At 39.7% G+C, this 25,949-nt stretch overlaps 2 protein-coding genes across 2 annotated transcripts in view; one reads left to right on the forward strand and one right to left on the reverse strand.

Moving 5' to 3' along the window:
- The window catches only part of SLC41A2 (solute carrier family 41 member 2), a 36,919-nt gene extending 24,951 nt beyond the window's left edge, over positions 1-11,968 (reverse strand). Inside the window, 5 exon segments of the mRNA XM_066319965.1 lie at positions 2,144-2,290; positions 4,142-4,286; positions 5,082-5,153; positions 9,909-10,016; positions 11,232-11,968. Coding sequence (XP_066176062.1) covers positions 2,144-2,290; positions 4,142-4,286; positions 5,082-5,153; positions 9,909-10,016; positions 11,232-11,786 — 1,027 coding nt within the window. The 5' untranslated portion in view covers positions 11,787-11,968.
- An 8,993-nt stretch (positions 11,969-20,961) lies between these two features.
- On the forward strand, positions 20,962-25,574 carry NOPCHAP1 (NOP protein chaperone 1). The gene is given in 6 exon segments (XM_066320251.1): positions 20,962-20,976; positions 21,082-21,186; positions 21,188-21,224; positions 22,196-22,282; positions 23,205-23,341; positions 24,497-25,574. Coding segments are annotated over 6 exon segments (567 nt in total). The 3' UTR covers positions 24,683-25,574.
- Positions 25,575-25,949: the final 375 nt, after the last annotated feature.

Below are 25,949 nucleotides of genomic sequence, written 5' to 3' on the forward strand. Positions count from 1 at the left end.
AGAACTTTTAAAGCAGAGAGACTTTAGAAATTATATATATATATGATAGTGACCAAACCGGTGTTTCATTTGGGTCCTGGCCTAGGTAAATATGCTACAGTCCTTTCCTCTGTCTCTTCAGGGAATGCCATAAAGCATTGTATCAACCCAAGGCTGCACACCTCTGTTACAGGCAACATAAAGCTTGCATACAAATAATTTCCATCCTTACAGTCTTGTTGTCTGAAAACAGCTCCTCCCATGCAGACAGCAGCTGGAAACTTATTTCATTAGTTAGGGTAATAATCACTGGGGAAAATATTTCATTCTGAACACAGTTCAGAAGTGAATCCCACCAGTTTTCGTTACTACCTATAACCTGCAGATTTCTCTTTAGTTTTCCCACTGGGCTTCTTATTCTAGCACTGAGAAAGCACAGAAACCACAGAAAGGAAGAAAGAAACATGGGAATATCTGTGCTGGAAAAGGCACAGTTCTCATCTAGTCCAGTCTTTGTCAGACTGCAGCCAACAGTTCAGGCTTATGGAGAGAAGAAAAGAAAAATGACAGTTTAGAGCGATGCCTCTTTCAGCAGGCTGAGGTTTGTATCAGGGATTTCATCTCAAGTCTCTGTCTGCATTTGTCTGGCCAGTAACTCCTCAAACAGCTTCTCTCTGACTGGTTTTTTCCAAGGTTTTGAAAATCTCTCTGGTCCTATTAATACATCACAGATGTAAGTTTCACATCCCACTCGTGTATTGTGTAAAAAAAAATTCGTTTAACTTTTTTTAACCTGTTGCCTAATCATTCTCTGAATGCCTCTTCCCTGCCATTCACAACTTGATATACCTCTCCTGAGCTGAAAGTGCCTCATACTTTGACTTATTGTTACTATTTCATAGTTTCAAATACATGCATCTTGGAAACCACCTATTTCCAAGGGTTTTGTGGAATGTTCTTTCTTTAGAAAGACCCTCTTGTTTCCAAAAAGGAAGAAATACATTGAAAAAAAGCCTAAAGAGTAGAAGGAGTCGTTTTAGTGGTAACTAGATAATTACATATTTCACCAAAAGAGAAATATTTCTGGAAGACAGAAAACTGGGAGTAACTCTTGGAAAGCACACTGACCTGCTTTCCAACTGTGGTGGCACAGAAAAATGTCAGTGGTCATGAGAGCTATAAAAGCAGCAAAGGATCAGTTCAAACTGTACTCATCCCTTTTTTTAATCCCTCTGAGACACATTAGAAACACCTGTAACTAGAAGTGCAAATTTCTGGAAATGTGTCAAAGGAAGAAAAAAAGTCCAAGTTTCTTTACCCATCTTTTTTTAGGGAGGTTTGAGTGTTTTTTGTTTAGATTGATAGATTAAAAGGAATAACATATTTAAGAGCTCTTCTCACCAGAAGAAAAGAAAGAAGAGTTGATAAAAAAAGATCTTCATCAATTTTCACTGTAATTTACGAACTTCCTTCAAAGAAGCATTTAAAGAAAGTATTTGAGAAACACAGGTATTAGAATACAATGTGAAAGATTTAAATATAGATATGAAATAAATGATACTATTAGAGTTCTAACAAAAAACACAGAAGAAGCTTGAGTCTTATTAGATACTTTTTCAGGCTGATGTTGTAATACTTCCATATGAAAAGGTTTGGACAATGAGCTGGAGAGACTACATGTCATGATATCACCATCTCTGGGAAGTTATGGACAACACAATATTTTATCTGTGGTATATTATACTATAATTATCTACAATTATGTCTTTTGAAACACAATAAACTTTTGATGATTTCTGTGGAATGAGTTAGTCGCAGCAATGGTTTAATTTTCAATAAAGCTCTTAGCATTCTTTTCTCAGGGTGAGAACATTTTTTTATATTATTTGTTTCTTCACTATTATGGTTTGTATTCACATGTAGATTGAGTGTGATATTGTGAAAGTCTTTCGGATATTCCTAGATTGTGCCAAAGTTCAGCTTAGTGATGTCTATGATTTATTAAAGAAAAAAAAAGGAAAAACAAAATCAAGGCACTCTAAGATTTACCATTTAATGGTACAAATGTTGACAGAAAGGTCAGACTAAAAGGTTTGCCAAACCTCACCCTCCCAACCCAAAAAAGGTTCCTGGGGAGTATATACACACATAAAAACAGACTTACCAAGGCAATTGTACAGACCCTGGCTTATCCATGCTAGTATGGCAAGGGTGATGAGGTCTCCAAAACTTGCTGCTATAGGAGTGGCAACGTTGTCAGGATTAATACCAGTCTTCTTAGATCCAACAATAACTCCAACCATTATCACTCCTAAATTCAACAAAGAAGTCAGTACAGTAACTCTATCCACTGTTGTAATTCCAGCGAAAATTCCAAGATTAAGATAATTTCAAACTTAATAAATAAGGAGTCAGTGCTTTTTTTTCCCAGGATGATTGTTCTTCCCACCTGATTGATGACTGTGTTTTTAAATTTTAGCTATTTTAAGAAATAGACACACGCTTTAAAAAAATACAGGAAGCACACACACAAAAAATCAAGAACCATCTGTACAATAAACTACTTTGCTTATGACTAGAATTAACAGTATTGAAATTGTAAAGCAGCTATTTCCTGAAGAAAAAATATTAAGTGTATTCTTTTCCAACCCTGGTAACTTCCACTGATTGTAATTCAAATCAAGCTAGGCTGAAAACAACATAAGATTAAATATTTTGACATCTGATATTGTGCAAGACTATCAAGGAGTTAGCAACAAACACCAAGAAGCTACATAATAAATTAAACCCAAGACAACATATAAAAGATATTACTTGCTACACACTCGAAAAAATTAATAAGAGGTGTCAATTTGTATTTTTTCCTATAAACATCAACACTGACTTCTGAAGAATAATCTCCCTGCAAAATGCAAGTGGCTACTAAAAATAAAATTCGCATTGTTACAGTCAGTCTTTGGCACAACCTGAGTAACTTCCCTCTCATCATATATTACAGATAAGAACTTCAATTGTCTATGCTATCCTTTATGTTATGTTATGTATGGTAAGCTACATTAGGAGAGTTCACTTCCAGAGAAACTGCCTAAGGAGTTATACACCAGGAAATTCTCTAAAGAATCAACCGGAATGATCCTGTAGGATCACAGTATTTCAAAAGCATCTATTTCACATGTAGGAAGACAAAGCTCAGAAAGTCATTTCCTGTACTGGCCCATCACCAGGACAAACCCAAAGTTTCTCTTCATGTCCAAATCACACATGAGAAGAGTAAAAAAAATGCACTCACGTTCCTCAGTTCTCTTGGTGCCCTTAATGCTGCACATGATGAAACTCAGTGGCTTTCTAGCCACTAAAAATGTGTCCTCTAAAGCCCATGCAAAACTTCAACAATTTTGTAATTTTCACGTAAGTAACCATAGCAAAGCATTAAAACAAGGAAGTTACCATTTTATTGACTTACTATTCTTAAGACTACTGACCATGTCTTTTCATTAAGAACATGTCACAAGTAGAGGTACTTTCCTCCCCTCCTTCACATCCATTAAGTACAATCTTTTATGGTTAATGTTTCCTGACAATTAGGAAGAAAATTAAATTCATCATGCCATATTGCTCCAGACAGACACTGGCACTGTTTGTAGAGCTGGACTTGAACTTGGTCCAAACCCTCCAAATAATGAGCCAAATGGTTCATTTCAGCAACAAAGCAGAACACAACACAAACAATATGGGCAACCTGGAACTCTGAATTCAGTTAAGCTAACCTCCAGGATCACTTGAGTGTAATCACAAACAAGTTTTACCTCCCTAGTACTAAGAATATGTTTTACACATTAATGAATATAGAAGGCAGCAGGAGAAGTTCTGCACCACCTGAAGTGAAAGTAGGTCTCAAAATCACACTTTTTTGTTTAGATATGCTCAGGAGGTCATGCAAATCAAAAGCTTTCCAAAGACTATGACAGGAGAGGAATGCAATATGCATTCCCAATATGCATTTCCCTATATGGAAAATTGCAGAAGAGCATCTTATCCTCAGCTGGTTTTCAGATGTATTGTACCTTACTGGATTTAAATTTGAAAAGCACAGCAACGTAAGACATATCCTGCATCCACAGAAAATAAATAACTGCACAAAGCAACACATGCACCTGCTTACCTTGTAAAAGAGAAGCTATGAAGGCGGTTGCTACACTGCTAGAACACAAAAGGACTGAATGATCAAAGCGGTATTTGCCCTCTGGAATCCAGCCCAATATAACTGCTGCCACTGCTGCCAAAAAACCAACTACAGTCGCCTGGACCTGGAAAAAAAAAGTGAATTCATCAAATAAGTGACAGTCTTAGGAGGACCACAGAATCATCTTCTGTTAGCCTTTCCTCCTATGGACATTTACATGCCAGGTATCACAGGAGAATGCTCATCTGTTTTGGAGAGAGGATGACAACTTTGGATGACAAAGAATAAAATCTTAGGCCAGCAGAAAAGGTTTTACCAACATTTTATAGACTCCAGAATTGCAAAAGTAAAATCAGGGAGAAGAGCTCAGGATTTACAGGAAGCCAATGCCTAAAGGAGCTTCTAAACCACTTAAAATAGTGAAGTCACAACATAAATATTTCACCTCTGTTTAGGAATTTTAATTATAACTCATAAATAAGAAATAGCTCTCAAGAAACAGCTGCTTTGGAGAGCATGCACTCCTTTCCTCAAATGACCCACCTACCTAAAATATTGTTTATTATCCAAAAGCTCTATCACACACTTCCTTTAAACATCGAATCCAATGCAAATACAGTACTAGAAACATCTGAAAGGTAAAATTAAAAAGGTTTTGCTGAATCTGAATTTTTTTCTCTAATCACCCTCAGATGCTTTCTCAGGAAAATGATAAAGGAAATACCCTAGGTAGAGTCACAAATAATACTTTACTTCTTCTAATAATATAAACTCATATTTTTTTAGAGAAGAGCCAGTGTAGTAAAGCTACTTTCCCATTAACACTGTTTGTATCCATACTTACCAATGTTTGTGATTTAACTTTTCCAATAACTTCACTCCTTGACAAGAATTAATTCAATAAACCCATTATATTTACCTGTTTTAAGGCCAAATTGCCAATTATTAGGTTCCATTTCTCAATGGGAGAATCCATTTTTCCAATATTTACCTATCACAATTAGAAAAGAAATTCAGACATTTGGGGTTAAAATGGTATTATTTGAAAATACCCAGGAACAATTCAGCTAATAAAATAAAATACTTTGATTAAGAACGAGATATATCTTTTAAACTCAAACATTGCTTTTAAATCACACAGTATCCTTCCAAAAGCAGCTAAATTTGATGCAATTTCACTTGTTTGGCATTGGCTTGTTCTGCAAGATAGAACAGCCACCTTATATTCCTGGATTGTCCAAGTACCACCAGTAATTAGATCAGTGGCTGGAAGATCCCTTTAGACTGAGCTTGTCTCTGTGGTGCTTAAATTCTGAAAATAAAAAATGCTAGAATCTGACACAGTTTAGCAGTCCAACTTTCACTTATACAATACAGCTAGAGCTTTCTGATGCTATAAATGTTGTAAATCAATATTAAGGTAGTAGCTGAAGATAGGAAATAAATTATTCTAAGAAATTTAAAAGTACATACATACCCTTTTATAATATATTTCCTAATTCTGGGGTGTTTTTTTTTTTTTTTTAGTTAAGAGGACAAGATCTGATGAACAATACAAACCACTGCAGTATGACTGTGTTTGAAATAACTTCCTTTTTGAGATAACAGAATATTTTTTTACACGTTGAGCATAAATTCAGTGGCTTTTCCCATACAATACTAATTTATAAGATAACCTACTTCTCTAAAAACAGAAAGACTTCATGCATATATTTTTCAGTAGATTTCAATTCAATCTTTTTTGCATTTTGCTTCATTTTATGATAGCAGTGACTTGAAAAGAACAAATTATTAAAAGAAATGCTAATTCAAAAACAAATAAGGCACTTTATCTCAATCACACTATAAATATTTTATAATGTTTAAACTACAGTGAAAGCTCTGCAAATACATCCAGTAAGTTTAAATAGTACAGCAATTGTTTCAAGAACTCCTGATAAGAATCTCCATTGCATCCTTCTTAAATATATATATATAGGCTAAGTGAACAAAATGGCAGGCTGTGGAAAGTTTCACTTCTTCTCTCCTTCGAAAAAGTTTTGGAAAAGTATCCAAAAAATCCCTATTAAAAAAAACAAAATCTTGCAAAATGCTGAATGCAGCCTAAAGGTGAGCTCCTGCCAAATGCCACAGCTCTTCTTTCTCCTACTGTCACCTACAAATTCCCATTATTTTTTTCTTGAACCAGCTCCATGAGTAAGTTCATGTCACCATAAATTCGCTGATTTGATGGAAAACATTTTTATTCAGGGAGCAAAAAGGGGTTATCTGCCATAAAATTATCAGATCCATCATATCCAACCATATAACCTTGCACAAGAGCTCTCAGGGTTTGGAAGGGAGAAAGAGCAGAACCAATCCTTGCAGATGACAATTCCCATAAGCTAAGATCAAGTTAATTGTGATACTGGGAAATAGAATGACCTAAACAAAAGGTTTGTAAAGTCATACTGCTAATGCTTAACAACAATTATACAGAGTCTGAACAAGAGTCTGCACAAATTTACAGGAATGACTGAATAAGTGGTGTTTTGGTGTTGGTGGTGGATCATTTCTTTGGGTTTTGGTGGGGTTTTTTTGGTTTGGAGGGGTTTTTTGTTTGTTTGTTTGTTTTTGCTGTTGCTGCTCTGTTTCTGATGAAAAAGGAATAGAGATAGAAGACAGCAGTGTGAACTGAGACAATGAGAATGACCCAAAGAACAGAAAAAGCTGAAGAGCTGAAGGACATAGAGCACAATATTGTGCTTGAATGGGCAGTTGACCTAAGTGCACCTCACACAGTAACAGCAGCACAGCAGAGGGAGAATGTCTTACAGAGGCAGAACTCCAGAAGCACCTTTTTGCTCTTTCCTGTCAGCATTCTACACATGAAGTAACTTCTGGTGAGATAAAAAAAAAAAAAAAATGTTTTAAAAGCAGTAGGCTGTAAGACTGCCAGGGTATGGACAGTTTACACTAACACCCAAGTGAAACACAAACTATGCCCTGAGGTAGATGAAAAACAGTCTCGAGACAGATTTAGTGAAATAACTGACTCTAAAGTGGATGGGAAATTGTGAGTGATGAGTAGATGTAGTTAAAGGAGAAATTTGTGTAACAAGATGAATGAAAGTGACCGGATAACATTTGAAACTGATGAATTATGGATAAGAAACTCACTAAGAAGACACTACTTTTTGGCTGACCACATCATTAACAATGAAGTAAAGATAATTAGTTTACAGCCCCAAGAGCACAGACATGTCTGCAAATTCAGATGCAATTATAAGCTAAGTGAGCAAGCAGGGCATGAATTAACTCCAATGCTGAACTCATGTCAGAAATTTCCTCCTCAAAAGGCAAAGCTGGTCACAGGGGCACAGGGCACAGCCTTGCTTTTACTTCAAGACAGGTGTCTGCTGGGGAGCGAGATAGGGCAAATGCAGACCAGAGAGGCAAAGATTAATCAGACAAGTGGGCTCCAAATAACTATTTAGATACACTCTGAATTAATGGTCTCTGTCTGTTCTCACCCAGGATGAGGAAGACAGGACCAAAGCCTGGGTGACTAAAGAGAGTAGGGGTCAATGAAATCAATGGTAAGAATGCAAAAGTCAGAATCACCTCTTTCTGAGAGAACTGGCCTGTAAATTGTAGGTCTAGCAGTAAGCCATCACCGGTAAGGGGCTTCCCCAACTTTGGTTTGGGGTATTATTTTTGTTTTAGTTGTTTGTTTGTTTGTTTGTTTTTAATGTATAAAACTTAAATATAATCTTGTTAGCATATCCTTGATAATGAACAATCGATACTGTTCTTATCTTGTATAGGATTGTTCTCTTAGTTTATCCACTGGATGTGCAGCCAGTGTTGTGGAAACTCCAGTATCCTTCAGCTGTGTGTGTGAGAGGGGGATCAGCTCCTGTCTTGGTAACTAATAAGAACCTAGGTCAGGAATCACAGTGCAGAGAAAGAGTCTGTGTGACTCTTCCAATGTGCGCTGAGAGCTGTTATGTTCCCAAATGTGATGGCACTGGTGAGGATGGGGAATTCAGCCACTGACCAACCCACACTAGTCCTGGATTTGTGATCTGGCAAAGGTCATAAGCTGAATTGAGACAAAGAATTAAAGATTCCATTTACTGAAGCAGAAGTGGTGAAGTGTATCCTGACCTATTTATTTTAAGCCCTCAGTAAGGCTCTGGTAGATCTTGGACTTGGTGTATTTCTCACTATGGAATACAAGCATTTTTAATCCTCAGGCCACAAACTGTACCAGTCCGAAACAAATTAAAGCAACAGGTCAACAAAAACCAAAAGGTAAAATAATAGACAAAAGCATTCATGCCTGACAGTAAAGGCAGTAAGGTTTAAACACAAATACTGTCAAGAAGCAGCAAGAATTCTCAGAAAAGTAAGAACAATACAATCAAACAGAAAACAAGATTGAATGACTAAGGATGATGTTGATAAGATACAATAGAACATATCAATTCTTACGTATGAAAGTATTCAATTTCTGTAATGGGCATGACACAAGCAATCTTCACAGGACTGCCAAGGCTATGTCCATCACAGTGTGAATCCAGGCAACAACTCAATAGAATGTAGCAATGGCATTTACTAATGACAAAACACTGAGAGACCTTGTCAATACAAAGCACTGTAATACAATACAAAACCTGAACGTCCTTGAGTGTTACAGCAGCAAAAACTGCTGATAAAATTCAGCAGAGAAAATGCAAGGTCATGCACTTATGGACTAATAACATTTCTTCTGCCAGTAGATGGGAGTGACAGCTGGAAATGAACAAAAGCATAAATAATAGGGCACAGCCATTGATCACAAAGTGACTGAGAGGTCTAAACCTAACCCTTCTAAGCAAGCCGAGGAAGCTTCAAGAGCAATATTGTACAAAGACATCATCAAATCTCATCTGGAGTTGTGTACACCTTTGACCAGACATGCACTAGAAAAATTCATTCAAGTGAGAAGAGGCAGAGAGTGGGGGCCTTGCTGGAGAACAGAAGCACTGCTTGAAGCAGTCTCAGGGGGATACCCAGTGCAGCTACCAGAAAGAGCCTAGCCACATTATCAGACTGATCTAATCACTAGTTATTCACACACACACAAAGATATAACAGAAGGAAATCTGGCTTACTTAGACTAGAAAAATGAAGAGGTAAGAACATCCTCTGAAATGTAAAAAAAAAGCTGTAACAAATACAGGAGAAAGGACACACAGAAAAAAACCCTAGTGATGCTACGTTACAGTGTCGACACACAAAAAATAAGCAGACACAAAAAAAATCTCACCACAACAAAAATAAATAAATTTGTTTAGCCAGAAAGCGAAAATAAAAAATTTCTTGCAGTTTGATCAACAGAGTCTGGAATATCAATGTTACCGATGCTTTATTTTGGTGCCACACTGACAATCTCTTAAAAAAAGTGTTTAAAACACAAACATTTTATTAGCCTATTCAAAATGCCTCAAAGAGATCTCTCAACCTTACACAATACAAGAGTAAATCTCAAAAATCTGCCTTATTTGTTCTGAATGATGAGTCTGAAGAGATTTTAGAAAAGAAGTTTTGACGTGTGGAGACAAAGCTCACCTTTTTAACTTTGCCAATTTAAAAACAGATGTAAACTGCCCCATAACAGACAGATGAATTCATAAACATAAAACACTTGTGTCTCAAATGTTTGTTTGTTTTTTGAAATGTTTTAAACATATATCTGAAGAGTGAAGAGAAAGTTACTTACAGCAGTGGACAGCCTGGATGCCAAGGTCATTTCCAAATTTCCTTTGAGGCCAAGAAGTGCAGGAACCAAGATAAAGACCTCACTAACATTCTTGAACACATCCCAGTGCTATAGAAAGGATACAGTGGGAAACATTTAATTGAAAAATTCTCTTTAGACCATCCACAAAATATTAAAAAAATTCTGTAAATTGTAACTTAACCCTCTAAAAAATTCAATCTTTTTGTATTAACCTAAAAGTCTGAAGTCAGAACTGTTGCCTATTTAGATAAAACTTATTTATGACAGCATATTACTGCTTCAAAGATGAGAAGACTATAACCAAGAGATCCAAAATTTGGCCTTAAAACATAGTTTAAAAAGATGTCATTAATTTGAAGTGTTTGTTTTTCATTATTTACAACAGTCCCAGATACTATGCCTGCTCTTGAATTCTGCCCTTAATTTTCAATAATATTTTCATCTTTTCCTTTCCAGCTGTGTAGAAATCTCACATAAAACCAGCACGGAATTAATTGTCATATGAACAAAGCCCGTAAGTAAAAAAAGCTTGTCTTTATTCTTTTACCTCTAAGCGTGCAATTTACAAGAGCACAGCTTTCCAAACCCCAGATTTTTAAAAGAAAACTCTTTTCATTTTTCATGCACCAAGTCCTCAGCGCTCAAGTGCTGTGCTACTTTGTATGTATTGTCAAGCCATGTATTTAATTTCTCATCATTTATCGACTTTAACTAAACTAACAAAACTATAAATTGTCTTTTTAGTCAAGGATCTCCAATAATTTAAAATTATTATTCTAATGGAAATAAAAGGATTCAATTAAAGCAACTGTACAAAGAACAAGATGGTAAGTGGTACATAAACAAAGCACCAGACTGGTGCCAAACAGCTCAAGGAAGCAGTAAGATTTATATGTCAAATTTTATTTTGCTTTTTTTCTTGAGGTAACAAAGTCTCTTTCCATTGTAACTGATTGAAGTCCAAGCTTCCTTTACTCTCTCAAGATTTTGAGTAACAAAGACTGGGACATCTCCCTCCTATCTTAATTAACTTTGTTAACTTTTTCCGCGTAGCTAAAGAAATCCCTAAAGCTGAACAAAGCAAAACCAAACAAAAGGGGGGGGAAACCCACACAGATTAATTTCTGTATTGTATTTCTGTTTAAATACTGTGGTTATCACAAACACTTTAATAAGTTCATGGTAGCAGAAGCGCACACAGACCTAACTACATCTTAATACTGCAGGCATCTACAATGTCATGTCGGAACTACAGACCTCAGAGACTACCTGTTAAAAAAGGCTTCCAAAGCAAATACCAACCTGTACAATATCCAAAACCATGCCAGCAGAAACAGTTCCAAACCCTGCTAGCAAAAAAGGTACGAGTATCTGCAGTGCCATAATACTGCTGGATTCTTTGGGTTGTTTCCTACTTCCTTCCACGATGATATCTTCGTTACTGTCGCTGGACAGGGTGTCATCCTGCAACATGGCATCTGTTTCTGAAGTGTCCATTCCATCACAGTAACTATAACTGGTAAAATCATCGTATTTAGGGCTACAGCTGGATGGGCTGTGCCCATTGCTACCATGAAAGCCTGGTTCTGAGAAGTGATGGTACTCGGCGTGTGGTTCGGACCTGACGTTAAAATTGTGTCCCGCTGGTTGCAATCCATCTTGCCAGACACCATTCACCTTTTTGTGTCTTTCCTCTTGGTTTATTTGGTAAGCCACGGGAACCATACTTAAAAGCAGTCTCAGAAATTTATCGGACTGAATTGTATTGAGATTTATGGTCCAGTTCACAAAGCCTTCTCTGTCATGGACTTTGCTATTTGTTTTGGAGATGGTAGATCTGCCTTTACAATTAGTCATAGTGCTACAGAAGGACAGGTTGGAAAGCACTTCGTTCTTCAGACGTCAGCCAAGAAATCTTGCACGTGAGTCACCAAGTGCCACACTTACACGTGGACCAAAGTTTTCCTTTTATGCAAGCAAAAGTGCTTTTTCATTGCTCTCAGATCTTCAACAATTCCGTAAGCAAGACTGGATCTGAAAAACAAGTAGAAACTATATATTTACTTCTAAAATATTTTAACTCTACACAATGCATGAGATATTTATTTAATTTTTCAGATCACAATCTTTTCTGTTTACTGTGATTTAAGGTGAAGTTGTTTCTACTTTCTCATTTCCATCATGGTAGGAAATTAAACAACGATATACTGACACTCTCAAGTCATTTCACATTCCCTCCATCAGAAGCCGCTTTAACTTCCTTTTCTTTCATCTTCATTTTGTGGTAATAACTGTAGTAATTTACTAAAAGAAGAGTTCTAATTTGACTCAAAGTTTTGCTGACTTTGGTATTTATTATTAAACTCCATAAATACAAGTAAATGATTGGCATAAACAGAGAAACAAAGGTCAGGGAGACTGCACCAGCGTGACATAGGATAACACAATTCCACGTGACTTTGTATCTATACAAAGCTCTGAAAACATTTTACAGTCTGCAGGAAATAAAAATATTTTAGGGACTTTAAATCTGCATTTCCTAAGAAACTCAGCCTCCTACGAGCATATATTTTATGTTATGATTCCTATATTTCCCTTCCCCTTGTTTCAAAGCTTTTAAGCCACTCAGTATTTCTAGAGCAATTTCAGATAAACCTTATAGGAAGTGGAGATGTCAAAGCTTTTAGCAACTAACAGCCTTGTAGGAGATCCAAGTTTGTGCCTTTGCTGTTATGTGTCTTCAAACATTAGTTAGGATAACTCATTCCAATACGGCCTGAGCAAGTCAACTTCAAAATTCCTGCCGCTCACAGAACTACTAGATTTGGGTTTTTTGAGCGAAAAGATGAATCAGAAAGAAGCAACATGATGATTTTTCCCTCTAACACTTGCTCTATCCAAGGGAGGTCTGAACAAGAAACAAGTATTTTAAAAATCACAATGAAATTTATGGCTTATTCTAGAAAGGAGTCAAGTTTTGCAAGAAACAGCAACCTTTTTGCCACGGGACCAACAGAGGAATTTAACTAACCAAGATTCCTGCAGTATCTTTTGCCACTCTGTACCAGACTGTGCTATGTTTGAACCCTTCAGTTTGAAGTGCATAAAAGCCTCCTAGGTCTCAGCTCTGGTTTCCATACACTTCAATTTAGGAATAACAAAACAACTTTTGCCGCTATCCCAGAGCAGCTGTAACCACAGGTCAAAATGGTGCTCTGTTAAGTGCTGCAGGAAGACAGAATGAGAGGAAGAAATTGAAGGATTTCATTTCACTTCAAAGAAAATGAATTGACAAAGTTTTCTGACAGCTTTAACAAGGCAGAGTCTGGCTCTCATTGCAGTTTTTCCCATATGTTCTCCAGTCACATCACCAGAGTGCTAGACCAGTGACTCATGGAAATTATTCTTTGCTCTAGAACTCTGGCCAAAAATATTTGGGTCAATTATCCATATACTCCTAAACATAAGGATTGTTCTCCTTTTAAATTTTTATATTTGGGTTTTTTTTTTTAAGAAACAAATCCTTTGATAAGGTTGTGGTTTCATTTAATACATGAAAGTATTAACAAAGAGAAATGATAGTTAAAAGGGAAAACAAAAGGGGAACAGGAAAATTATTTGGTCAAGTTCCAAATGGAGGAAGAGGCTAGTGTGGACGGCTAACAACTGAAATAGTACAAAGCAGTTTGGATGACAGCCATTTATATTTTTCCTACCACAAAGACTTAGAATGATAAAATGTGAACTTAATGATAAATGCTGGAAAATGAGAATTTAAGAAGATAAACTGAAAAATATAAAATCGTAAAATTGTTTAGGTTGGAAAAGTATTGTATAGTATAATAGACAGTAAAGAGCAATTGTTCCTTCAGAGCATAAAAAGAAGATATCTACTAACTCTTCCAAAAGTAACTCTTCATTTCTAAAAACCTGTTCCAACAAAAATTATTTTCTAAATGTCATCTGATGCAGTATTTTCATCCTAAGTTACAGGATGCTAATAATTGCTGTATTTCCAGGGTTTTTTTTTGTACCCACAACATGCAGCAAACCTTGTTCAAAGGAACAACAAGGACCTCCTGAGAAGCTTTATTATTGACAAGAAAAACACCTATGCTGTTGTGCTGTCTAGAAAAGATATGGGAGCTAAAGAAGGAAGCTCTGCTCGAGTAATTCATATGAAGAAAAGGCAGTTAAAACCTCAAAAATCTCTTTCCTAGTCTCTGTAGGAAGAGGATGTAAGTGGTTCTGGCTTCTTGACGTGTAATCTGGAGGTTACAGAAAAAGATGAAGTACTGAGGAAAAAAAAAAAAATAGAGACAGACAAAGATCCTTTGAGAAGCCAGGAAGCAGCCTCAGATTTATCAGAGCTAGCATATTATATAAAAAAAATGAAAGGACACCTTGTCTTTGTCCCTACAGGCAAAATAATGAGCTATGCCCAAACTATGAAAATAATAATTCCTTCTTCCTGATTGTTTCCTAAGTGCCTGCTTTTAATTGTTTCTTCTTTTTCTTCATATATTTTAGAGCACATAACAATTACTGTGTAGTACCCACCTCTCTCTCTCTCTCTCTCTGTCCTGCACAAACATAAATAACCAGTTCTGTAATCATAAACAAATAAGAAATACAGCCATACCCTGCCATTCACTGAAGAAGTGTTCCTGAAAAATGAGACAAGCCAAAAGAGCAAACCACTTTTACCCAGAAGAATTAATACAACTGATGCACGCAACAATTTAAAAAATACACAAGGAGACAGTATATGTGATGGACAGGCAGAAACAAATGCTGTAGAAAATAGGACCACAAGCTGGGAGAGGTGCTGACTTTTGGAAATGCAAAGCTGCTTTAGCAAAATCTCAGGTATTTTTCAGCTATGAAACTCAACACCTGATCATTATCGTATTTTTCCATCCTTCACCTTTGATTGGCTTGATTCATCTGAGAAAGATGAAATTACCAAAATAATTAAGCTGTTCAGGAACTCTCTTCACTATTATTGACAAGAACTCTCAAGAACTCTCTTCACTACTGCCCAAAGAATTGTCCACACTGTTTCAGACACACCTATAATGCTGTTCTCAAGAGCATGGGAAAGAAAATGCTTCTTCCATACTTCCCCTTGGTTGAAAGAACATCTAAGATTAGGATTAAGGGACCGGATTCTACAGCTAAATTTGATCAGATAGATATTAGACTGCCAACAATTCATTTAAAGCATGAACACAATAAATCACTGTGACCTTTCAGGAACTTGCAAAAAAAGGGAAGCAGGAAGAATCAAGCATTAAATTTCTGTAGAGTAAACATTCTGACAGGCTAAAACAAATACTTACTGGAGTTTAGGTGTAGGGAAATTTCTGATTTCTTTCATAGCTTGGCTAACAAAACCAATAGATAACATCTATCTAAGTAATTCTGAGGGCTCTCATGGGACCCCAAGCTAATCACACCACAGTGAAAACCTGTTTTTCCTAAAAGTTGCCGACATTTTTTACAGGTGGTCTTTTAAAGGGTTAATAATCTCTACACTGCACTTCTGGGCAGTCCACAATAAAACACCATTGTGTAAACATGCCTGTCTGAGAAATGCCTCTCAAGACAAGAACAAGCCTTGGAAAGGGATTCAGGGAAGTAATATGAAACGCTAACGAAACACTGAACTTTAAGATTTTGCCATAATAAGCAAAGATGAAGCTGGATTATTCCCTGGCATGAAAGACACTTTTTGTGTCTTCAGAGATGAAGCCAGAATCTGCTCACTGAAAGGATGAGAGGTAGCAGGCACCAATTGAAACCCTGGAAATGGCATTTGAACACAATAAAAAGCTGGGAGTTTTTTACCATGACAGTGGCTGAACACTGGTTCAAACAGGTTCTGGAAACTCCATCCTCGGTGATATTTGAAACCGAACTGGACACAGCCCCAAGCAACCTGTTCTTCTTGACCCTACACTGAGCAGAGGTGGCTGAATAGAAAATTTCCTGAGATTCCTTCTGACTCCAGCAATTCTGAGATTCTGTAAAGCTGGAAGTGTGAGGTTTTAGGGGCGCTCTTTAAATTCAGAATGCAGGGGATCCAGGGATCTGCACGGCCTCTTCTCCACTACTCTACTGTGTATACAGACAAGTGTCAGTATCCCATTGACACTCTAATCACAGCCCTGGCTAATCATTTATATTAGTGTAGTGGGCATATCAGTGGAAAGGGAAAGCTACATCATATCACCCAGGATTATAAAGGGTAAACAGGCTGTATTATCATTAACCACTCCATAGAATCCAGAAACCAATGTGGTACGCTGGGCCAAGATTATTTATACCAGATACTGAGGGTAGAGTGTAAAAGGCTGAAAATGCAAAAGGCTGAAAACATGCTGAAAATTAACAAATGTTGCATGCAAGGCAAATATCAGACCATTATACACCATTTTTAAGTATTATGCAGTAAAAATGGTTAACATGTTAATAAAATGTGTTTATTGTATTGCTTTTGCTGGTTAAATTACAGCAAAAAAAAACAAATAACAAGAGGGGAAAAAAAAAAACCCAGATTAAAGAATCTCCAGATGCCTTCTTGACAGTAAGACACTGAAAGAAAGACCTGCCACCCTCAGGCTCAATTTTCAGACAAGTTTGAGACTACTGCATTCCACTTCCTGAACGCAGCAGCTTTCGATTTTGGCCCCAAGGAAGAGAAAAGCAGCTGTGAGAGAAAGACGTGGTTTGACTCTGCACGTCTAAGGCAACTCATCTAGAAGAGACCAAAACATAGTCAAAATACAGCAGCAAGGCTATGATACGTTGCCGGCTGTAAAATTACCCAAATGGAACAGCAGCATGAAGAACACCAGGCAAATCACATCCTTCAGCACATCAAAAACAGGTGGGAAAGTATGAAATTTAAGAGATAATGCAGTCCTCTAGATTAAGTAACCAATAAGTACCTACCAGGATGAATCCTAACTACTCATTGGGATCCTGATTACAGGTCTCTACTGTCACCACCAAGGAGAGATGAATTACTTATTAACTCAGGCCCTAGGATACAGACTTCCCATTGTTGTTGTGGATAATATTGTACAGGTATTTGAAAAGAAAATGATACACTGTTATTTTTCTTCCTGAAGTGTCTACCAGGCATACTGCAGTATTTATGGATGCAGTTTCACAATCTGTTTAGGAGCGCAGATGTAGGGAATGCTGCCAAAACAGGTTATCCTATCTGCTGTCATCTTTTTACCTACATTACCAAACTGGTAAACTGAGGGTAACCAGGCATATATTCTAAACATTGCTTGGACTCCTCCTAAAGACTAAACAATCACTTTATTTTATATGATCCATGTATTGTAGAGCGGTCTATAACCTAGATTCAAATGTGAATGAAGACACACAATTATATCCTGGACAATGGGCTGGGGGAAGCAGAAATTTTAACATTCACTGAAACTAAAGAAATAGAGAGCTAAAACCTGAAGATAACTAAGATTTTAAAAAAGCATAAAAGTAAAAAAAGAAAGCAGAAAGTAAAATGGAATGAATGACAAAAAGCTCCTATGTTTCGGCAGAAAAGTATGGAAAGTGAATAATATGTGCCATCAGACGTTAATTGCAAGGCTTGCAAACAAAAAATATATGCTCACTGAAGTCTGTACACGTGCTGTTCAGGTAGAGGTACCATCCTTGTCTAGCACTGCATCTGCGGTGACAGAGTCTGGCACATTTTTACGGGCGCAAAGGTGGGAACAGAACTGCTTGCACATATAGATGTACAGAGTGCCAAGGAACAGGGGCTACTGCGAACGTCAGGCAGGTCTTGGGCACGCAGAGAGAGACCGAAGAGAAGGCTCATTGTCCATGCTACCTGGAGCAGTGCACAATTAGGCGCACATGATGCTGGAATGCGCCGGGGGCTCTGAGCAGCGCAGGCACCGAGCGGGCGGCTAAAGGCGCGGCAGCATCCGCGCTCCGGGCGCAGGACAGCGGCCCGCCCGGCCAGCAGCGCAGCCCGTGGGCAGGGCGAGCCCCGCGGCACCCGGCGACACCGGCCGGCCCGGGAGGAGGGCGGCACCGAGCGCCCCCAGCCCCGGGCCGGAGCGGATCTCGGGGCGCTCCGCCACTCGCCGGGAAACTTTCCCGCCCGCCGCCTCCCCCCGGCCCGGGGCGGCAGGCCCCCGGCCCGCCCGGCCCCGCCGCCCTGGCTCCCCTCACCTGGGCGAGAGCGCTGCCGGCTCCATCGCTGCGGCGGCGCGGCAGCAGCCCGGCGGCGCTGACAGCCGGGCGCCGGGAGAGCGCCGCCGGCACGGAGCAGGCGCGGCAGCGGCGGCCCCGCGATGATGTGGCCGTGATGCCAGCCGCCGCTGGGCGGGCCAGGGAGGAGCCCACCGCCGCCCGGGGGACGGGACCGCGGGCCGTGGGCGCTCACAGCCCAGCTGCCTGACAGCCGCCGCCCGCCGGCGTCCCCTTCCCGCCGTGCGCTCCCGCCTCGCTGCCCCGCAGGGGCCCGGCTGGTGCGAACAAAGCGCTGCGGAGTGCGGCCTGCAGGGCGCTCCCTGGGCGGCGCCGGCTGCTTTGCTTCCACTCGCGGCTTTCTTGGCGACGTAGCGCCAGTGGCCGTTTTGCGCTGGGTCCTGACTGCCAGCTACCGGGACACTCCTTCCTGCCAGTCGGCCAAAAGCAGCGTCCTCGGGAATCCAAACTTCTTCAGTGTTTGGGTCGGTTGGAATATCCTTGTTCTTGCCCAACTAGACTGTACACCTCACCTGTACACCTTACGCTCACAGCGCGTAGGTCTGCGAGTTCCTCCCTTGGCATCAGCTGCCTCTGTTTAACTGAGTATGGAGCCAAGGCCTTGCTGGACCCCTGTTTTGCAAAACACTTAATATTAACACTTCATATCGACTCATTGAAACAGTCAAGCCAGCTAAATTTGGGCACTTATTATCCGTACTAATATTATTTCTCAATTGTTGCTCGACACTTTGAAGTGATGAGGATGCCTTAACTGGAAGGTGAGAGGGAAGAAAGGAAGAAAGAGGATGAAAAGAGAAGATTTAATGATGGTGACAGCAGCCAAGCCTACAGCATCCCTTTTCCTGTCTACAGAGAGGAAAAAGGCATGGGCAAATCACCAAGTGTCTGCCATAAACTGTAGCTAACTAGGGTGGGGATATGTGGAATAGCAGAAACTTAAACACAGTGAAATTTGCAGGACTGGGGCCAAAACATTCTGCACTACGAGAGTGAAACAGACAGGATCAGCTTGAATACTCACATCAGGACCACCTTAAACGCATGAAGCAGCCCAAACCTTGGAACTAATAATTCAGCCGTCTCAATCCTGTATTTATTGGGGATTTGGGCTGCAGATACTGTAGCTTCCCTATCCTCCTAGCAGCTCTACATATCCACACTCTGTACGTACTCAGGTGTTACACAGCACTGACACTTAGCCGGGCTATCTTACAAATCAGATAAAGATCACATCTGCTCTTGTTGCCAGCAGGTGAGACTGTAAACCTAAGGTTTGGGAATAGCACCTGAGGGTGCTGTTTCTGGCATTTCTAATTGCTTGTCTGGTTGTCTTGGGCAATCACTTCATCACTCCCTACTGCAGATTCCTTGACAGCATTATGCCCCACCCTCCATGGAAATCACATAATACCCATGGAGGAAATATATTTGAGGTTCACACACTATTATTTTGGCTGTGCACAAATTCAGAAGGACTCACTTTTGAGGCTCGTGGCAAAAAACCTCAGCCCTCAAGATTTTTCAGTCATTAAAGCTAGCAATGGGATTTTTCTGGGAAACAGAAGTTCTGGAGTGTAGCTGGGGAGAAAGGTGCAAACCAGGTAGCAAATTCAGTGGAATGCACCTGACACTGTGGGTGAGCTGGGGAAATGCCAAAGGACACTTGTTTGGGACAGTCTGTCAGGAAAACAACAGGGTGGTCTCTTGCTTGAGGTCTTGCAAAGGTTTGCTTCTTATTCATGTTAATTCCAAGAGACGGGGATTTGAGTGGTTGTGTGGTTGGGTTTTTTTTCTATGTTTCTTTGCAATGAGGGCCTAGAAACACCACTTACCTGATTACCACTTTTACTCATTTTTATCTTGGATTTCCCGTCTTGTTTCTTATTAACTATTCAGTTTTCTTTTTGCAGTTTTCTCATTGTCTAGATGTGAAAGGACAGAAACTGCAGAACAAATCCTGAATAACAGGTTGGCCAGTGTGAGCTGAACTTGGTGGTTGTGTAAGCTTCTTTTCCAAAGGATGATTAAAACTCCCTCAGTCGCTGATATTTAATTTTAGATTCATTTATCAAATTCTGAAATGAAAAGGGGAGAGTTTTGAGACAAGCAGCTACTGGCAGGTGTTCAGGTGACCTTCCCTGCTGGCAGCTTGGTTCCACATGTTCATGGCTCTTCATGGTGATGGGATGGACATTTTGTACCAAATCACAGAATCAGTCGGGTTTGAAGTGACCAGTGGATCATCTGGTCCAACTTCCCTACTTTAGCAGGGTTGTCCTTGAGCACTTTGCACAGAATTGTGGCCAAACTGTTCTTGAGTATCTCCAAGGAGACTCCACAACTTCTCCGGGCCACCTGTTCCAGTGTGTGGTCACCTGCACAGTGAAGAAGTTCTTCCTCATGCTCAGGTGGAACTTCCTGAGCAGAAGAAACAGAACATCAGTTTCTGCCTCTTGTCCTGTTGCTTGGCAGCATTATGAGGTGACCTCTGTCACCCTCCCTTTACATACTTCTGTCAGCCATCTCTTCCCGAGGCTAAACAGCCTGGCAGCTTCCCTCGGCCTTTCCTTTTAGAGAGACGCTTCAGTTCCTTCGTCACCGTCGTGCCTCCACTGGGCCTGCTCTGGGAGCTCCACATCCCCCTTGTCCTGAGGGGGAGCAGAACTAGACTGAGCTCACCAGGGCTGAGCAGAGGAGCAGGGCCACCAGCCTGGGACCTACCGGCAGTGAGTGCCCCTTCCTAATGCAGCCCAGGACAGCGCTGACCTCCATGCAGTCGCCCCCGGTGCGTTTCAGAAGGCTCGGCCCGTTCCATGACCATCTCCGCGGGGCGCGCTGTCCCCGCTAGTCGCGCACGGGCGGCGGTGCCGGTATTCCTCCCGGCCGGTAGGTGGCGCGCCGCCGCCGGACGCGAGGCCCGCTCCACTTCCGGGCAGCCGCTCCACTTCCGGGCGGGCGGGCTCTGGCGGGGCCCGGCGGCGCGGCGGGGCCGGCGGGTGGCCCGGGAGCTGCTGGATGTGGGGCGCCGGCCAGGTGAGTCCGGCACCGGCCTCCAGCCAGCCGGGGGCTCGGCTGGGCCAGGCAAGCCCAGGGAGGGGCTCTTTGGGCGCCCGTGGTTGAGTCCCGCGTGTATTGCCGCTTTTCCCGGGCAGGGCTGTGTGCTGATGCGACCGTAAATAACCGAGGAAATCCAACGTTAAGTTATGGGCAGTCGTAACGGCGTTTTTATGAGGCCAAAGAAAAAAGTTTAAAAGCTGAACGCTTCTCTGTAATTCATGATACCGGGCGGATGGCTCCAATTGCGGTCATAAGGATTAATGAGGATAATTAATGCCGAATCGCCGCACGGTTTGGGTTTTACGGCGCTGCTCTGCCCAGGGGGACATAATTTTGAAGAATTAAAGACTTTAGTTAAACTAGATATTGCTGACGTAGATATTGCTGAGGTAGACTTTCCCTTTGCTAACTAGATATTGTTGAGGTAAACTTCCCTTTGTTAATAGAAGCCAGGTTTAAGGAACTGATAAATCAGGAGGCATGTCAACTTAATCAATAGACTCCAAGAACACAATGTGATCATAAATCAGAGAGTCTTGAGAAAACAGGATCCAGGTGTCACCAACACTAAAGGTTTAAAAAGTCAAAGCGAGGAAGACGCATCTTACTCCAGCATTTTGAGACCCCACCCCATAAGAAGGACCACCGACCCCATTTCAAAGAACAAACTACGCATGCTTAATTGCTTTTTGGCCTAATTACCATAGGAAGCGGGGAAATGGGATGGAGCAGGGTCATGAATATGCATTGTGTTTTGGGTATTCAACACTTTTGTACGTAAAAAGACCCTGTGATCATCTATAAATTGCGTGTGTGGCATTTGGGAAGTGACCTGCAGGGTGAGACCCCCTAGCCCAGCATTTTCTTCCAAGAGCAGCAAAAGCAGATGACAATTACGGAGAATTTGTTTCTTCGCCTTAATCACTTCAATACTCCTTTGTTGGCAGGGCTGGAAGACATTCTGCTGATTAATTCAAAATGTAGCAGCAAGAAGGCTACAACTTTACAGACGGTTAAGGTGCCAAGGAGCAGTGGTAAGTAATGAGCAGCTTGTCCCTGGAACTGTGTCAAATAATAGGGAAGCATTTTGAAAAGTGTTTTTTTGTGTTCACTGTCTGCTGGTGGTAGGTCCTCCTCCCCTTACTGTTCCATGTCCCACTGCTACAAGATTAGATTTTTGCAAGGCTTTTACAGCTCTTAAGTTTTAGGGACAGATTGTTCTTTCCCAGTATGGAGTTGTTGGCTTGGGCTTCTTATCTCTTTTTGGAAGGAATATCTCTGTATGATATATTTATTGTATAAAAGCCTTTAATTTAAAAAAGGACTCCTGTCAAAATATTTTATTTTTTGTTTTTGTGATTGAGCTGAAATTAAAAGGATTGTTACATCAGATTCTTTGTGGATAAAAGTCTCTACAAAGATGACAGTGTTTCAAAGGTAGATTATAACTGTTAGACTTTTGTGGAGCTCACCTGGAATTAGTACCTCTTCTTAAGGAAAGGAAACTAATGTTTGGCTCATCTGCATTGTGGAGCAGATGAAATTTTCTTCTTTATTGAAGAAATTCTGGAGGTGAAATATTGTCTTCCTCCATGGAAGGGATATGAGTGTGATTCTCCTAATTCCATTGATCACCTTAAAACTCTTGTGAAGTCCCACTAAGCTGTAGAGGATAGTACTTTATACTTCACCTGGAGCTTCCCTCTCTCTCCTACTATCTTAGTTTCAGAGTTTCTTTTGGTTAATTACATTGACCTTTCATTAGTCTATCATGGCACCAGCTACAGCTAATTTTTCCATCCTGAGAACTTCAGTCTATATTTAATTATTGTAAACAGCTGGAAATTACAGTTAAAAAGGAATCTGTTGAAGGACTCATATCTGAGGTATAAATGTGAACACTAATGAGCATCTTTTTGACTTCATATATATGTGTGATAATTGTTTCTTTTCAGTCTTGGGACCAAGTGCAGAGCTTTTTACCACGGATGGCCCAGGCAAATGATGAGCTCAAAAAAAAAATGGTAACAGCACCTGCTCATCAGTTTGATATTGAACATCTAGACAGTGAAACAGAAAAAGTTATAGAAATGGTAAATACATTTTTTTTTACTTAAGCATCAATCTAGATGGAATTAAAGTAACTCTCTGATCTTAGAATGAGTAATATGATAGATAGAGGGAAGTCTTTACCTTTTTCTGTGAAGTCTTTACCATAGTCTTTGATCTGCTGATTCAAAACATAGCTGTACTAAAGATGCTTGTTTGGTTGAAATTTGCATCTTGTTTTTCCTTACTTGCAGAATTTATTCACTGGGGATAAAGTAGTTTTAAGACTAAAACATGCTTTTGAATCAACAACTCTGAATCGAACACCACAAATTGTGTTTTAAATGTCTCCTAGGTGGTTTGGATTAGAAACTGGACAATATAAGGCCTAGTGAGGCATAACAGAGTGCTTAGTGTACGAGGCTTTCAGCTCTGCTTTGTTGGTATTTTTAGGAATGACTGGATCTTCGGTTTAGAAATGTTGTTAGTGTTGTTGTGTTCCTCTGCTGCTGGTATTTGTCCATTTATTTACAGTCACATAAATACTTTCTTTCTGGTTTTAACTGAAGGGCTGCAGCCACATGCCTATATAAGAAAACTTTACTATGAAGGTGATATATGTACATGATCCAGCCAAATGCCTTCTGGCTAAGCAGGCCTCAAAAATTATGGCTCTGTATATGGATATATGAGCTCCCTTCAAAAATTATCCTGGTGGTTTCAAGAGTAGTTGCAGTGCTCTGAATACTATTACATTATAAAATGTGAACTATATTAATAGATACAGATCTACATGTGTTTGTATATTTGTCATGACACCTTATGCACTAAATAATTTCATTTGAATTTTTTACTGACAACTGGTTCTGATGCCTGCTGCTAATCAGTTTAAATACCTCATTTAGACAATCTGAGTTCAGCCATTGACTCAGTTCTTTCTTTGATAATGATATAAATATGGCCTTAGGTTTGCTATAGGCCTATATAAATTGCAATTTAAATATTCAGGAATCTTCATGATCATTATAGGAATACCCAAAAGTCTTTTTTATTGTGATAGTGGTTTTCTTATGGTATTAGGCTGTTTAATGTGTTTGCCTTAGTTCTGCTGCAGTGATAGAAGTGCTGTAGGGGGTGTGTGTGTATATATATATATATGTAGTATATATAATGTGTTAATCAATATTCTTTTTTTTCAGAATGTGGCTGTAGTTGAACTGAGCGATTCTGATACAGATGAAGAGCTGCTGATGTCAGAAGATGACTCGGAATCTGATGATGAGGACTCTGTAACTGATGAAGTCACAGTAGACAACATTAAGTTTCCTAAACAAAAGGGAGAAAAGGGCAAAATAGAAATTTTGGACAGCAAAGCAAATGAGTAAATCCATTTTATTTTACTTTAAAAAACCCCAAAGGAACCAAGTCATGTTTTCTCACTTTGAAGAGCTGGCCCTTAGAAACACTTTGTTTCTGAGTGTAGCATCTCTCAGGATCCTGTGAAGTGCTGTAGTTAAGATGGTGGAGAATTCAGGATCCACTCATGACTGGGAAAGGATTTCTGGATTTCTGAAGGATTAAGTATGATTTGATTCATCAAATAACAGAGAAATGCACTTCATAGTAGATTACATGAAGAAAACAGCTGGAGTAAGGGACACTTGAAAGTTAAAAATTCTTGTTCTGTTGCTTTGTTGAAGAAAGATTTTTTTTTAAATGGGAAGTTTTTGCTTCAAAGGCAAGAAAGAGTTAACAAGGAAAAAAGCTTTGGTTTTTATATTCCATGTGCTATGAGGTGTTATGTACACTCTCTTCAATATTACTGACCTCCACACCAGCACAGCTCCTGTGGGAATTGTGTGTGGCTGTGCTGCAAACACCCTCCAAGGCTGCCTCTGGGGTGTTAGGATAGCTGTAAGCTACACTTCTCATCCCCTCATTTCCCTGCCGTGTTTCCAATCTCCATTTGGCTAGCAGCTGTCACTGACAGAAGGATGAAAAGGTAAATTTTCAGCTGGCCTGTACTTCATTTGGCTTGACACAGTTGTGAAACCAGAATCAGTGAAAGTGTCTCCCATCCATGCTTACCTCAGATTGATCAAATCTGATGGTTAGGGCTATTACATTTACTTCATAGATCAGTTTGCATTTCAGAAGTATCTGTCATGCTCCTGGATGTCATTGTTTCTTAAAGGAACTTTGTATTTTCTTCTCCATAAAAGTAAAATTTTCTATACTGTATTTGTCAAATATTAAACTTAATGTCATGACTTGAAACCTGCAGTTATTGAATCCTGTACTTGAAGTTCTAGTTTTAATACCTGTTTCTGTAGTATTTGTGGTAAGAAATAACAAGGATTCTGGTCTTTCTTTTACGATGTGGCCTAAATATAGGATGGCAACATGGTTTACTGATTAAACCATTAAATATTTTAGTGAAGGATGAGGATCAAAGAATGAGGATCAAAGAATCAGATTGCTACCTTTAATAGCAGCCCACAGACAAAGCTTTGGGTGTTTTTGCATTCTAAGAGCCAGGAGTCTTAACAGGATTAGTTAAATAAGGTCTCAATCTATAGAAAATTTCTTCCAAACTGAAAAAAGTTTGAAAGCCAACATCTGACCTTGGTCATTTTACAAGAGATTTTCCCA

The sequence above is a fragment of the Sylvia atricapilla genome, chromosome 5 (genome assembly GCF_009819655.1).
Source record: "Sylvia atricapilla isolate bSylAtr1 chromosome 5, bSylAtr1.pri, whole genome shotgun sequence".
Lineage (NCBI taxonomy): Eukaryota > Metazoa > Chordata > Aves > Passeriformes > Sylviidae > Sylvia > Sylvia atricapilla.